The following is a 16,598-nucleotide window of genomic DNA, read 5'->3' on the forward strand; positions in this document are numbered from 1 at the left end:
AAACAGTTGTGACTCATCACAGATTGGACATGGGTCTTATTGTCAGGCTGCATCCTGCTGGGGATGGCTGCTGACATCAAGGAGTGTCATTGCCATGGGGTTGGGGTTGCCTGGTCTGGTCTAGGTGGGTGGTACATGTCTAAGTAACATCCACATGAATGCCAGGTTCAAAAGTTTCCCCTGTCAGTGGTTTTAATGTTGTGGCTGATTGGTACATGATGGTAATCGTTTAGGGACAAAAATCCTTCACCTGCTCTCTTATTTCCACAGGAAGAAGAATTACGGAAAAGTGGGGAGGCTAAGTACGCCCACCTGAGTAATGATCTACACGTTTTAATTGAGGTGTTTGCGCCACCTGGAGAGGCCTATTCCCGAATGAGTCACGCCTTGGAGGAGATTAAAAAATTCCTAGTTCCAGTAAGTCGACTACTTTACCTTATTTTTAGGTCTTAATTTACTGCTGACGCCATAATTTCTCCGCGAGGCTTATTAAGACAAAGCAAAAACAGTTTCTGGGTTTGCAGTGTGCGAGGGTTTCTTTGCATAAGATAAGATTTAAGCATGAAGTTTTTCTCTGCTGCTCCACACTACATGCCCTTAGTTACAAATGAAAAATAATGTATTCAGCAATTAAAGTGCAGTATGGAACAACTTGCAAGACTCCAGCAACTTATAGCCCGGAGAACTTAGCTATAATTAATGTGCATGTTGTGTACTCTTGCTGAGCATAAGCTGTAAATATTAATCAAGCGTTTGCAAATGTGACAAGCCTAATAGAAGTGTGGTGCTGCATGAGTCTACTTTATGGAGTTCATGTTTCTTCCTATACGGATCCAATGTTCTTACAAGGCTGCCTGCTCACTGGGCCAGGAAAAAGATGATGCAGCATCAGCACTGAGCAAAACCAAATACAAATTACTATAACATGTGTGCCAAGAAATGTAGGAAAAAGTAGAAAAGTACAAGATTATTAATCTGTTCCCAGTGTTTCTGGGTGTCAGTTGTCAGAAAGAAATGCCTCAAAAAACACTGCCACATATTTCACAGGAAGTCAAGTAAAAGTATAAATCTATCTATCTCTGTTTTACCAGTTTGCAGGCTGTTGACTAGTGAGGATGGGGACAGTGTTGACACGGCCATATTTAGGCCTTTCTCTTCACTGCGTCCTGCGTGCTACTATCAAGTCATGAATCTGTAACTCATTAGCTGTCTATGTTACAACAAGTTTAGTAAAATCCTTTTTTTTTTATTTTTTTATTTTTTAACTTGACCTGACGCAGCAGATGGTTTGTTGCACGGAACCATCTGGGAAGTCGTCCTTGGCTTGGGTAAAGTCCTTCGTTGAAAAAGGGCAGGCACTTGGCAGGTGATTGGACGAACCATCTGTCTATTATGGGTTAAAACCACAACAAACCGCAGTCCGAGAAGCTTCAAATGCTCGCAAGCAGTTAACGCAGCTAGCTATTGCATGTCCGTAGAAGTTTCTTGCTGTTTTTGTTCAGAAAACTGTCTCGTTACAGCGTGTTCTGACTAGTGGTGAAAAAGCCTGTGATATGAAGCCACAAACTGAATTTCCGCATTGATGCATAGCAGGAATATGTTCAGCAGATTGATGTTGATTTGGCCTCAACTTTATTTTGAGGGCTCCAATGATGCAGTGGAGCCTCTGCCAATCATATGTATTTCACCAGGTAAAGTGTAAGTATGTTTAGCCGTTTTGGAACTTTGTCCCTGTCACTCCTAAAATGCACCCATAGCTGCGAGTTGTTCCACAGGATGCTTGGTTTGACCCTCTGTGTATCAGCCACAAGTGCATAGCTTGAAGCTTGGAAGGCTAGGTGGTGGCGTGAGAACTGAGCTAACTGCCAAAGTAAACTTTTACCACATTATTCAGTAGTTTGATGTTCAGATGAAAGAGATTCAGGAACAAATGAGAAACTAATTGAGATCTGTCAGTCTGGAAAATGTTTTTAAGTCACTTCTAAAGCTTTGGGACTCCAGAGAACCACAGTGAAAGCCATTATCCAAAAATGGTGAAAACATGGAACAGTGGTGAACCTGCCCAGTAGTGGCCGGCTGTCTAAAATGACCTCAAGTGTTCAGCGACGACTCATCCAAGAGGTCACAAAAGACCCCACAACAACATCGAAAGAGCTGCAGGCCTTACTTGCCTCAGTTAAGGTCAGTGTTCATGAAACCACCATAAGAAAGAGACTGGTCATCAATGGCCTCATGGCAGCGATCCAAGTTCAATCCACTGCTGAACAAAAATAACATGAAGGCTCCTCTCAGTTCTGCCAGAAAACATCTTGATGATCCCCAAGACTTTCAGGAAAATGCTCTGTGGACTGATGAGACAAAAGTTGAACTTTGTGGAAGGTGTTTGACCCATTACATCTAGAGTAAAAGTAACGGTAACATAAAAACAACATCATACGAACAGTAAAATCTGGTGGTGGTAGTGTGATGGTCTGGGGCTGTTTTGCTGCTTCAGGACCTTGAAGACTTGTTGTGATGTCCGGCCATCTGTTCGTCGCCTCGAGCTGAAGAGAACTTGGGTTCTGCAGCAGGACAATGATCCAAAACACACCAGCAACTCCACCTCTGAATGGCTGAAGAAAAACTAAAAGACTTTGGAGTGGCCTAGTCAAAGTCCTGACCTGGATCCTATTGAGCTGCTGTGGCATGACCTTAAAAAGCAGGTTCATGTTCAAAAACCCTCCAATGTGGCTGAATTCCAACAATTCTGCAAACATAAGTGGACAAAAATTCCTCCACAGCGCCGTAAAAGACTCAAGTTATCGCAAACGCTTGATTGCAGTTGTTGCTGCCAAGGGTGGCCCAACCAGTTATTAGGTTCAGTGGACAATCACTTTTTCACACGGGGTCACATAGGTTTGTTTTCCCTTAATAATAAAAACCTTAATTTAAAAACTGCATTTTGTGTTTACTTGTGTTATCGCTGACTAATAATTAAATTTGTTTGATGATCTGAAACATTTAAGTGTGAAAAATGTGCAAAAAAATAAGAAATCAGGAAGGAGGCCAACACTTTTTCACACCACGGTTTCTTCAGAAATTCTAATTAAAATATCCCATTCGTGCTCTGATGCACATTGCAATGTGAGAACCACACCAGCTCTGCTGGAGTAATAAAAGTGTCAACTGCCCTCTCTATATTTTTCAGGACAGCAAGGACTTTTACATATGTATGTGTTGCTGTTTTTTTTGTATAAACTGCAGTAATATATAATGCTTGTCCAAGTATATAAATGTATTGCTAGCAGAGCCTCAGCTCTTGCTTCTTTGAGAGTTATTATGCTCTAAATGATTCTCATAGAGTTGCAGCCACATTTTCTAATTACGCCAAGGACTGGATGCAATGCATTTCTTTTAAAATATGTGCATGTATTCAGTAAGCAGAGACAGCTTAGGTTAGACAGTGGCATCTTTTGTGAAAACATGCCAGCAGAACTAACAATTCAGGGTAAGTGATTCACTAAGATTTTATGACAAACATACTGAAAGTATTACCTGTTGAGGAGAATGCACTATTGGATGTATTTGGTGCAGGTGAATGTGAACAGTAAACCCCTCTATGCTGATTTATTATTGTTGATGCTAATCCTTCCTGAAAGCAACACTATTATGGAACAAACGTAGTATCATTTAATTTCATTTTGTTGTTCGTTATTCGAACATTTCTTTTTTATATCGAGGCAAAACCTCAGAATATTTAGTGAATTAGAAAAGGTAAGATCATTTCCTTCCTTAATTTAACTTCTGCCATCTCCACATTGTAGTAAAAACCCAGAAAATAAAGTCCATTGCCATCTGTTGGATAGCACATGCTCGCTGCCTCAGGGATCTTATGGATTTGCAAATAAACTGCGCGTAACGTAACACAACAGGCAGCTGTCAGTATCCATAGTGACAGATGTTTCCTGCCTCTGGTGAAGAGTGGCAATTGCACCATGCTGTGCACCTTTCCTTTTTTTTTTTATTGCCGCAGTACGCATTAAGAGTGGTGGTGTAAAAAAGTCATGTTGTAAGAGCCCGACTTCATGTGATGCAGAAATGAGCCGTGAAGAGTCTGAGTACAAGTCTGAGAAAAAACAAAAAAACAAACAAGTGAGCTTCACTCCACTCCATGAGTTTCTGGCTTAACTGTCAGAGGTCAATTTGCATTGCGTCGAATTTTGGTGCCTGGCTTGACAGGAAGGAATAATAATAAAAATAAAAAAAAATACGATATCTCTGCTGAATCAGTTTTGACTCATGGCGGAGCTGACAATGCTGCAGAGAGACAATTCCATTCACTACTGTATAAGACATTCATTTGTTGTAGCTCACTGTGTAAAGAAATAGTGGAAAGTTAACTTAGGAGAAAATGTGGATTGAATGTAAGATCCTGCAGCAACAACCTTGACTGTGGTCATTTATCCCCTGAGTGCAACTCCTACTGTTCTGCTGGTGTGCCATTCAGAAACCAAGCTAAACACAACGTGACGCCACAGAAAAAAATCACTGGCCACATTTACATTAGACTACACCAGAGACACTAGTATGTCTCTACCTGGCCGACCATACGTGCAGATTTATGCCTCTGTGAGACTAGACCCCGTAACCTACGCATGTAACCTGTGTCGGTGGGATCCATTTATACTTATCCCCAGGTTCATTTTTGTTTCTACTTCCTGCTTCACTTTCAGCAACGGCGACTGAAACTTTCGTCAAAATTTCACCAAAGTCGTATCATACAAACGCTCCTATTTTCATCCTAACCTTTCCTCTATGTCTTCCATCTTTATTGACCCCAAACAATCACTTACGGAGATGGAGAAGCAGCCGGAAATACCAAGGTGGAACCACGCTACAACCAAGCGGACCAATCAAAGCTCTAGTTGTAGTCACATTTCTGTGGAGGTGCGCGTCAGGCTAGGGTGTCAGGGTCTGGGTATGGTGAGTCAAATTCAGGTAGATGCGTCCCTTCATATAAGCTTGGTTCTGCTCAAGGTTTCCTCCTGGTAAGAGGGAGTTTTCCCCTGCCACCGTCTCCTTCGTGCTTGCTCTGGGGTTTCAGACTGGGTTTTGTAAATCATCTTTAGACCATTTGTATTGTAACTCATGCTATTTAAATAATGAATTTAACTTAATTGACCTAGTATTATGTTAAATTCATAAAAATGGCCCAATCAGAGTAAAACAAAAGAGAAAAGCCTTATTTGACCACTCCAGACTTATCTCATCAGAAGGATTTGAGGAGTATACTGCAGACCTTCAATAATCAATTCAGTAAGATCTGAGCGCTTTTCTCTGGGTGGAATGAGTGCATTCTTTCTGGGCCTGTTTGCTCTACGCGTGGTTAATATCAGGGGAAATGGTGAGTTTCCAGGAAGGACAAAAAATACGTCGGTAGCCAAACAACGAGCTCTTTGAATGGACGTATGATGAATGAAGCTGGAACCATTTTGGTCTTCGTTTTCTGTGAGAGGAATCCAGTGTTCCTAGGGGTGAACAAATCTTCTGTTATATTTCCGGAAGATTTCACTCTCCTCAGGTGGCAGATAGAAGAAAAAGTCCTATTCTGTTTAATGTTTTAGGGCTTGCAAAGAAATATATGTTATTGGATTATTTTATCCATTTAGAAAGCTGAAAGCTGATCTCTAATCAGAATGATGGCGATCAGGCTGAGGTAAATGTATCTGTAAATGTAACCACGGAGATGTGTAGCTGCCTTCACAGGTGTCACACGGTGTGGCTTACACTGCTGCTTGCAGCTCCAAAATCGAAGCATGTGCCAGAGCATGCAAACTGAGTGACTTTCGCAGCCCGTATCTCCTCCCCTCTCTCAACTCCCTTTGAATAAAAGCTTAAATGCGCTCCAGCCATCTAGCAAAGTGAAAATCATTTTAATGTGCATCACCCCCGTGATGTCTGAAAGTAAATGTCTTACCACTGTAATTTAGCAAAGCCTTCCTCCCGCTGAGCTCACAGCTACACAACGGAAAAAAAGAAATCACATTTTCTTCATCTGATACAAAAAAAAGAACATTGCATGTGGTGTGTAGACATTTCTTCCCTTCATATTTTATATTTCTCATGTGAACAAGATGTATGGCCACTCCCAGTTAAAATTTCACATTTGTAATTAGTGGACGTAAAATGTTTTCTAATTCATTAAGTCTCGAGCAGAAAAGGGGCACAGATGAGTCTGAAGCTGCTGAAAGAACTGAGGGGAAAAGGGAAAAGAAACCGGTGCTGCCGGCTCAGAATTATGCACCAAAGAAAAAGTAAAAGTAATGCAAACAGGAACCTTATCAATGTGCTACTGTAAATACGCACAGAGAATGAGAACGAGGCGGCGGAGATGGGGAGGCAGCCCTGCTCTCAGCTGGATGAGCCTGTGGCCTTCATCTTGGGCCAAACTGCAGCGGGAGTGTTTTGGCAGACGGAGGGTGACACGCGCACAGATGCTCGGACAAGATATGTGGCGGTAATTTGGTTTCGCGTTAAGTCAAACAAAATATGGCTGACTTACAATTACACTGCAATATATTTGACCCATAGAACCCAGTGAAGAGCATGGTAAGGATTGACCTAGTGCTGCTAATTATTATTATCATAATCACATATCATACTTAATATGTTATTTCATGCAATTTTCAGATGTGGAAAACTACTTAGCTGAGGAAATTATATCTGATTTTTTTTTTTTTTTAATGTATATATATAAATATATATAGTGCACTCCTCTGGGTGGATAGAGATCCTATGAGGCCTTTGTATCAGCTGATCCAGCACTAGATGCATTTGTTTGCTCTGCAAATTGAAATGGGGGCACTAACATTGCAGTGTACCACGAATCCACTCAGCCTTTGAATAAACCGTCTTTTCATTCTTCACCTGTGGTAATAGATTTTTCATATAGTAGAAATATGGAATAATAGTCCTCATATCTACCTCGAGTTCCTACCTGAAATGCCCTACATACTGGGAACACAACAGTGTTTTGCCCGCAATAGTAATCCAACAAAAGCCACATGATTTATTCAGAAGCAGAGACTTATTTGTTTTCATCGTTTTTTTTTCTTTTCTTTTTAATCTGTTCAATATTAAGCTTTTTGTTTACTCAGTAAAATCATATCACAGGTCTTAAAGCAGATCTGGCTCGACAGCCTCTCTTTTAATTAAAGCTTAAATCCACTGAGATTGATGATCCAAACAGGCAGACGTTTTTTTTTTTGTTTTTTTTTTCTCAGAAAAATGTCAAAGGATACTGAGAAACAAACAAAACACACCATAAATCAGTCAACATGTACCAGACCGAGAGTAGCAGGTAGAGTGATTGTTATCAGCGCTCGTCGCGCGTTGACCTCTTTCAGTCTGTAACTTCGGCTCTGTGAAGGGCACCGTGTGTGGACAAGTTCATGCATGGCCAGAATTAATCTCGGCGAGCAAACAGTCTGGCCCAAGAAGCCTCGGTGTGGGGGGGTTTATCTCTGTGTGCTCACGTTAACGCCTCTGTCAACAGTCAACTTCTACAGGCTCTGGCACATTTGTTGTGCTTTGCATGAGCTGCCAGCTTCCCAATTAAGAGCTTCGCCGGTCTAATTCAAACCAGCAGAATCGTAGCTTTAGGCCTTATTGGTTCATTTAGAAGAGGAGTACCGACGTTCACGGGTGCAAGGATTTTTCTGCTTTATGTACATCTCCTCCTTCCGTGACATGTGGGTGTCAAAATCAAAAAAAAAAAACTACAATCTGTTCATCATATGGCTGTTGTGTGTAATAACATGAATGCCACCGTGCTCACTAAGTCTCTAACGTTTCCTGTCATGTGACTGTAGCTTACCTAAATACTTCCTAAAATAGCTTTAAACAGTTAAGTGACATGATCGTCTTGCCGCATCTGTGCAGAGTAGATCGACAGCTTAAACCCACACCGATCCTTTAAAATGTCAGGTCTCACTTCCCCACAAAAAAAAAAAAAAGCTCATCGGGTGAAATCAAAAACGTCAGGAAGCTGAAAACCAGCGACGTTTGCAACATTTTCATGCTGAGGGTCACGGTGTAAACCAGCTATTACAGAGAAGAGCACGATTGCAAACTTGCCTGCTAAGGCTGTTGTTTGGTAACGAGTCTACAGAAGAAAAAATGTGTTACATTTAACAAATTTACGCAGTGAGCGAACCTCGGAGTTTCTGTGTTCACACAAAATTATTTAAATCTAATAATAAACTTTGTCTGAAGATCCGATTGCATTCGGTGTCAAATGAAAGAGTGGAAATATTCTCACACTAAACGTGATTATCATCATCAGTCGATGCAGACTTACACCAATCAGCCAAACCATTAAAACCACTGACAGGAGAAGTAAATAACGGTGACCTTCTTGCAATGTTCTGCTGGGAAACTTTTGTACCTAGCATTCGTGTGGATGTTACTTAAGCACCGTTTATGCTTCTGCATCAGTTTCACACTGTAGCTGCGTTGACAGCTCAGACTCTAACACCACAGTCTTTGCACTGCAGCGATGTGTGTGTGTGCCTGTGTTTGGTCTGCTTGATAGTAGTAGCGTGTTTCCCCTTTAGCATTTCCGGCTGCTTCTCCATCTCCACAATTTTCGAATGGATTGATTTGGATCAATAAGTGTGGAGTGCACTGGGGAAATGTTAACTGAGGAGGTTCAGCGATACAAACATTTATTTGTATGCCTCGAAAGTTTCTGTCGCCATTGTTGACAGTGAATAACCCAACTACAACAGCGAGCCAGACAGATGATATTAGGAATGTGGTCACAGGATTAATGTACTCTCAAAACGTAACCCACACCACGGTTGTTGAAACTTTCAAATCGTGCGGATTTATAGAACAAGTAACACGTGTGATGAAAATTCTTGAAACGGTTTCACGTAGTAAATCGTAACTTACATGTTGTTTTAAATGATTGCATTGCATGACGGGAGTTTTTGTGCTTTTTCGTTTTCTGCGACAACAGGCCAAAAAATAAGTACATAAATATATAAAAGAGACGGTAATGCGTGCCCATAATAAACACTGACAGCCAAAGAAATGTTGCTGCTGCTGCCGCCACTGCTTTGTTGTCTTTACAAAAGCGTTTCGCCCGGGGTCCCTGAGTCTCGTCGTCGTCGTGTGGCTTAAGTGTTTCTAAAAAAAAAACCTAAAAAAAACAAAACAAAGTAAGCCTGTTTATCTGTCAGCACTGACAAGATAATGAATACTGTTTTGTCCACTCCTTTATCTTCCGTGTAATGATCTGTATCGTTTTTGATAACGGGTCGAAAAAATGCCTCAGAATTACAAGATATTCCGCACAGAGTCGTAGAAAAATGTCAATTACAGGCTGCACGCCAGGAAAATGAGCAATGTTTTTGTGTTGCTTTAAAGTGGAGCAAAAAAAAAATTTGGAAATCTCTTCTTTACTTTTCTTTCTTTTATTTTTTCTTTCCACCAGCCAGAAACCAAGCAGTTGGCAAAAATTCACACCGAAAAATGTCATTACCTTTTTTAATTGCACAAACTGAACCTAATGAATCTGCAGCTCTTTGGGTGAATATTTATTGTGTTTTCTTCCATTGCTCATCTTTCCTCTGCATTTTGTGTGGCGCAGTAACCGCGAGGAAAACATTTTTCATTGACTATTCAGCGCTGAGCAACACCATGTGCTTCCTGTGCAAGTCAAGATAATTTTAATTTGGTGACATTTGCTGCTGTTGCGAACATCTGTTGCCGTCTGAACATAAATGTGTTTTTTTTTGTTGTTGTTGTTTTTTTTAACGAGACATTCTGTTTTTCTTTGTGTTTCTGTTTTTTTTTTCTGCAGGACTACAACGACGAGATCAGACAAGAGCAACTGAGAGAGCTGTCCCTGCTGAACGGCTCTGAGGAGTCGAGCAGAGGGAGGAGCGCACAGGGGCGGAGCATACGGCTCGGGGCCACGATATCCACGAGGTAAAAGGATCGTCACAGCCACATAAAAGAGGCAAATTCAAGCTAAAACCTTCTGGTTTATCTTGACGGATTTGTTTCCTCTGATGCACTTGACGGAGGCCCAGGGGGTTCGAAACGTCACCATTATAACTTCTCTTTAAAAGTGATGCCTCCAGGCTCAGTTGAGCACAAACATCTCTCTGAAAAAACAATTAACAGATTCAAAAATGCCCTTACAAGTCAAAAACGTTTCTGTTGCATGTGACCTAGAATCAAGCGGATGTTTACAGGGCGTTTTATCTTCTTTTCTTTGAGCAACAGAACAGTGGTTTTACTGAGCTTCTTTCTTAAATTTTATTGTGACATTGTAATGGTGGCAACCGAATCCACAAATCTGAATTTCAACTATTTGATGTGTAGGATTTATTCATTTTACACAGAAATGCCTTACTGATGACTTATTTCTCTGATTAAAGTAGAGAAGCAGAGCTAAGGAAGACATCCACCAGTCAGCCATAACATTATGACCACAATTCATAATATTGTGTCTAGGTATCCCTTGTGCCTCCAAAAAAGTTGTGACTCATCAGAGAATGGACATGGGTCCTCTGAGGGTTGGCGTCTGGCTACAGGATGTTTTTTAGTGGGGGCCTTTGGGTCATGTGGGTTGAGGGGAGGGGCTTCTGTGGATCATCCCACAGATCAGTTTGGGATGTGGTGAATTTGGAGGCCAGGTCAACAACTTGTGCCGTTCTTCATGTTTTTTGAGTTGTTCCCAAACAGTTTTTGTCCATCAGGCTGTATCCTAGTGTGGATGGCTGCTGCCATCAAGGAGTGTCATTGCTATGGGATGGGGGTGTCTGGTCATGTCTAAGTAACATCCACATGAATGCCAGGTCCAAAAGCTTCCCAGAAGAACGATGCATCGCCACAAGATGATCAATGTTATTCACTTTTCTGGTCATAGTGTTGTGGCTGATCGGTGTACATGAAGACTTTCACAGATTTAGAAGTGCTCCTTCATGACGAGAAACTAATCCCCTGGGTGAAAACCTGCAGAGTGTTCATTTAAGTCAGCTACCATTAAAAACTCGTCAGAACTCTGACTTTATTTTTTGTTCATCGCTACAAAGTGTGATGTTAAGCTTTTATGGGTGGTTTGGAATTTATGACTTATAAATATTTTCATAAAAAAGTAGCTCCAACTTCGTGGAGAGTTTTTAGGTTCAATTTTTCACGAGGAAATATTTCAGCATTTTATGCAAACTGAGTTCTCTTCCTCAAGGTTATAATTAATAGTTTTACTATTTTTTCTCTTTCCACTCTTTCAATTTTCCCACTTAATGTCACCTTGACGATATTACTTGTTTATTAATGCAGCTCTGAGGGATTTGAGGATCCCGGCAGTAGCAGAAAAAAAGTTGACGTTACAGAGCATTTGACTGGGCTTAGCCGTGTATGCAGCAGCCGGCGTGAAACGCCTTCGGACCAAATTGTCCATAATCTACCTGAGCCGTGGCAGTCCCTCAGGAGTAAGCAGGTACAGTGACAGCCTGGCCTAATTCAGACAGCACATGTAAAAGAGCTAAATCCTCGGTTAACATGGGACACTCTCAATTTAAAGTCACCACCGCCACATCCCTACCCAGATTTTCTCCTTATGGTACGACGATAAGCGATTATTGTAAATCCCCATGAAAAATATGCGCCAGTGATTCCCTCTTTGAGTGTCTGTATTTTTGGATCACAATGGATTGCTACCTAGCGAGGGATGTGCCAGAGGAAGAATGGGCGTCCTAGCCCACCTACATCATGCTGTTAAAATGTTAACTTAGCAGAAAATAGGCAGCTTTGCAAAGCTATATCCACTCTGCAGTCCCTGCAGGATCCCTGTGGACCAGCCGCTGGGCAGTCACACCTTCATAAAAAAAAAAAACAATCTGCCTTAAACTCCTCATGTCTGCTTCAGTCCTTTTGGCCTTTGACGCCTGTGCCGGTGCACGTCAAATAAATGTTTGCTCTCTTTGAAGACCTGTTTGCCTGCAGCCTGAGAGTATTCAGCAGTTTCAGGCAGACACGATTTTGTACACACAACGACCTGGCACCGCTCCATTATGTTATTGAAATAAACATGTTGCATCCCACAGGCGTGTGTGCAGAGCAGACGCAAAGTGACACTCCAAAGCCCTCTGATCATTACAAGATCTACTTTATGTTAATCTTGTGTTTCACCTGAGCGTGCTGCATGACAACCACCGGCTAAGGCTGCCTGCACATACGCGTCGAGAAGAGGGATTTAACTGGTTTCTGAAATCTTAATCCCCCCCCTTTCAACCTAAAATCACTACTTACAAATGTTGTGGAACAAGAGAGAAAATTGACGTCGTGTTTGTCTGCTTGTTTGCTTCACCAGAGGTCACAGAGGTGCAGGAAGGAGTGCGGCAGCAGCAGCACCTCGGGGGACAGCGACAACGGCGCACAGCAAACTTCCAGCGACAGTCTTGACGAGGGAGGTACAAGCTCCGAGAGCGAGGGGGGCGTCAGCGGGCGCTGGCTACAGGCCCCCGCTGTTGGCAGTCACACACGAAACATACGAGGACTATGTAAGTCCAATCCTCTTTGCACACACTGGGGAATATATCTGATCATAATTTTACTTGAACTGCATGTACAGTCTTGTTTTAATCCCCTTTCATTCGGTCTGGATTTGCGTGGAGTGGTAGGACATCCTGGGACATGTGTTTGAACAATTAGGTCAGGAAAGAAATTATTACAATATATCTGTACTTAATCATCTTCGAAATTGAAGCCACGCAGCAATGCTCTAGTGATTTTGGATCATCTAGGTAGCCCACGGTTTCTTTTTATTTAAACAAGCACAATGTCCAGTGTAAAGAAAAAAAAAACAAGTTAAAAGGTTAGCGGATGGCCTTTCTCGTGTAAGGAAAAGACAGTGTCGTGTGTTCTATATTGCTGTATCGATTTGCAGATGTATTTGATTTGTTTAAGTGTACGTTTGGATTTAAAAGAAAAATGAATCCATATTTTAGGCTTCCAAAAAAAACACAGGACACCCCACCCTTAGATTTTGTGTGTGTGTGTGTGTGTGCCTGTGTCAGGCTGCATCCTGCTGGGGATGGCTGCTGACATCAAGGAGTGTCATTGCTCCTTGATGATTGGGGTGTGGGTGCCTATTCTGGTGTAGGTGGGTGGTACACTAAGTAACATCCACATGGAAACCATATTCAAACGTTTCCCAGCAGAACACTGTATTGTCACAAGATGGTTGGAAGTTATTTACTTGTCCTGTCGGTGCTTTTAATGTTGTGGCTGACCTGTGTATGTATCAGTTTGAAATCCTTACTTTGCCGTACTCAACATACAACTCCAATTTTTGATTTGACATTTTATGTCATTGTATGATTTAGATTTTTGAATAAATTGTAACGCACTCTTGTCCTCTTCTAACGTGCCAGTGGCGCGACCGTTTACCTCTTTAAGTTCAATTCAGGTTTCCCCTTTTGAACGTTGAATACAGACCACTGCCTCCTGCTGGTGTGGAGAGTTAATAGTCCATGCTAGTTGTTCTGCAGCTCCGTTGCCTCTGCTGTGTTTTCAGATGCAGCACATGTGATGAGAGGCGTCGTCTTATTCTGCCTTCTATTCCGGTACGCCACAATGCGTTAGTCGGTGATTCTGCTAGCACTTTGGCTAACGCATTATCCAGCTTGCGACAAACCAAGACAAAGACAAGCTGGCAATACCGGTCAGCAAATATCTGGCCACTCGTGGAACCACTGCTTCATATGAGAGACTGTTTTCAGTTGCAGGCAACATTTTAAATAAGAAGTGGTCAGCTCTCCTCACAAAGTTAATTTGTCTTCGTAGCAGCGGAAAGAGTGACTGGACCTCATTAATGTGGATAAAAAGTATGTTTAAAAAAAGTAAGACAAAAAAGTAAGTTGTTTCAAGTTGTTTTGTTGAAAGTGTTTAATTAACACACATATATTCCCTTCTTTCTTGAGTCTGTTTGGTCATGCAAAATGAAAGGCGATTAATATAGATTAAAAATATATGATATTTAATCTTAATCGTTTTAATCGCACTAATATGTATCCAAGGCCATAGTTAAAAGTACACTTGTCCTCAGATCTGTGATTTTTCTCAAGGTGATATTGAAAAGACTACACAAGGTGATCTCCAAGTTTCATCCAAATGAAAAAAGGCAACACTTTTACCAGTCTATTTCCTCAGAGCCTTCCTGCTAAGAAAAGCCCCCATGTGTGCAGGCAATTGAAGATTGGGCTGTCTGCATGGGGAAATGCACAAGCGCAGTCTCATTACCAAACCAAATTGAGTTCTGATGTGGAGCCTGTGTATTTCTGAGGAGTGGAAAAGCGAGGCATTTCTTCTCTTTGTAATTGGAGGTTGGAAAAAGGATGGTGGGAGCGCAGAGACTAGGGGATTATGGAAAGATGAGTTTGTCCTGAACATTCCCCCTCATATCTCACTTTGCTATTTTTTTTTTCCTACCGCATTACACAATTTTCTTTAAGCATGTTTCCAGATTGCAGCAAGACCTCTTTATACAATGGCCCGGCTTTGATTTCTTTCTTTCTTTCTTTTTTTTTTCCCCCATTTGCAGAGTTTACAAGATGCTGTTCTGCTTGCTGTTATTTCTCTACAGCCATCCTGCAATGTACAATCTACGAAAACATAACAGATCTGCAGTGGTATACGTGTTTTTCATTGCAACACCCCGTATTTGCCATTAGGAAAATACAGTGTGAGTATCGTGTGATTTCTCTAGAGACCTTTGATTGATGAAATCTGTTAAACTGTCACTTTGTCTCGTACAAGAGATACCGTGAGAATATCCATAATTGGACCTAATAGGGGGCGATATTGATTTAAAACTTGAAAGGAAAGCAAGAAGAAGCTGGTGGTTATCGTGTATCATTGTTGGCTTTATAATTTATGAACATAATGTTTTCTCTTTATCTCACAAATCTCACCTTGCCGTATCCTTTACTGACTGGTTCCTTTGTTGCTCCCAGATGGCAGCTCTTTGTGCGGCAGTTCTAGTTAGTGATACAGCAAATCTTTGACAGTCAATAAATCCCAGAGAGAGTCTAAAACCTTCAGTGTTTGATCCTTCTCACAAGTACTGGCTGTGTAGCCACACCACACCTTTACACTGGGTGTCATGTTCATTCATATCCTAATAATGACTTATTTTAAGCCAATTCTGCTGCCATGTTTACTACACCACAGAATTTGTTAACACCTGGCTATAAATAGCCTCTAACAAGAAGTTTGTTCTAGTTTAATTTATAATTCAAGTAGCACCAAGTGAATTAAACTGGGATATTGATCTAAGTAGCAGATGCGATTGTTAATCCTTTTAAGTTAATGAAATTACCAACAGGTGCACTACAAGGGAGAACAATGAGACGGACCCCCAAAACAGGAACGATTTTACAGGTGGAGGCCACAGACATTGGTCTGGGGAGGGTATATCCATGGAGGGACTCACAGACTTCTACAGACTAGACAAAATACCCTGAATGTCATTAGGTATCGGGATGAAATCCTTTGGAACCATTGTCAGTCCTTACATTAGTGCAGTGAGTCCTTGGTTCCTCTTGGTGCGTGACAATGCCCGGCCTCATGTGGTGAGAGTATGCAGGCAGTTCTTGGAGAATGAAGGAATTGATACCATTGACAGGCTCAAACAAGCACCTGACGTAAATCCAATAGAACACCTGTGGGACATTATGTTTCGTCCATCCAATGCTGCCATGTTGCACCTCAGACTTGCCAGGAGCTAGGTGATACCCTGGTCCAGATCTGGAACAAGACAGCCCAGGACACCATCCATCATTTCATTAGGAGTATGCCCCGACATTAACATCCATACAAGCACAAGGGGGGTTGGGAGAGCCACAGACAGGATTAATGTATAGTTCTATTCTCAAACAGCCACTTTAAATTCATCTGTTTGTCTAGATCAATATGTTGACAGGTGGAGTTAAGGACCAAACAGGCCTGTTCTGAGGTCAGAGTACAATCTCCCGAATAACAACCACCAAATTTCTTCTAGAACATAGTAAGGAGACATGTCTTCACAAAGTACATATACCAGTACATTTCAAGTCGATGTGTTAGCTCAAATGTTGAGGGTTTGTTTACCGAGGAGAAGGTTGGGGAATCAAGCCCCTTCACCTCCAAGCTGCTAGGGGACACTGTATCATAGTTGATCTTTGTTGGTCTCTGATATCCAGAATGAGCTCAAACAAAACTGGTCTTGTTGGGTTTCATGAAAATTGTTCATTAATCATTCAAGTAGCTTCTTCACTTCTACCTGGCTCGTCTTCAAGAAACCCAATAAGTCTAGCTTCCCTCCTTTCAGCTTATTTTTTAAAAAAATTTTTGGGCGACGGGGACCTTCACAAACCTCGGCTCTGATCTTCCCCGCAGTGAAACAGAATTGCTCTGTGCTGTAGTGTACAGTATATGAGACAAATAAAGGCCTCTTCTTCCCTAACATAAAAATAACACAGCTCTATCAATCACATTACTAAATCCTCAATGCTGCAATTTTATTTCCTGCTGCACCGCAATTTGGAGGTTTTACCTCCCGC

General features: G+C 41.6%; 1 protein-coding gene across 1 annotated transcript in view; it reads left to right on the top strand.

The window, feature by feature from the left end:
* khdrbs2 (KH domain containing, RNA binding, signal transduction associated 2) overlaps positions 1 to 16,598 on the top strand; it is a 93,142-nt gene that overhangs the window by 60,565 nt on the left and 15,979 nt on the right. Inside the window, exons 6-8 of the mRNA XM_047602140.1 lie at positions 271 to 417; positions 9,848 to 9,975; positions 12,368 to 12,557. Coding sequence (XP_047458096.1) covers positions 271 to 417; positions 9,848 to 9,975; positions 12,368 to 12,557 — 465 coding nt within the window. The remainder of the gene's footprint in view (positions 1 to 270; positions 418 to 9,847; positions 9,976 to 12,367; positions 12,558 to 16,598) is intronic.

The sequence above is a fragment of the Mugil cephalus genome, chromosome 13, assembly GCF_022458985.1.
Source record: "Mugil cephalus isolate CIBA_MC_2020 chromosome 13, CIBA_Mcephalus_1.1, whole genome shotgun sequence".
NCBI lineage: Eukaryota > Metazoa > Chordata > Actinopteri > Mugiliformes > Mugilidae > Mugil > Mugil cephalus.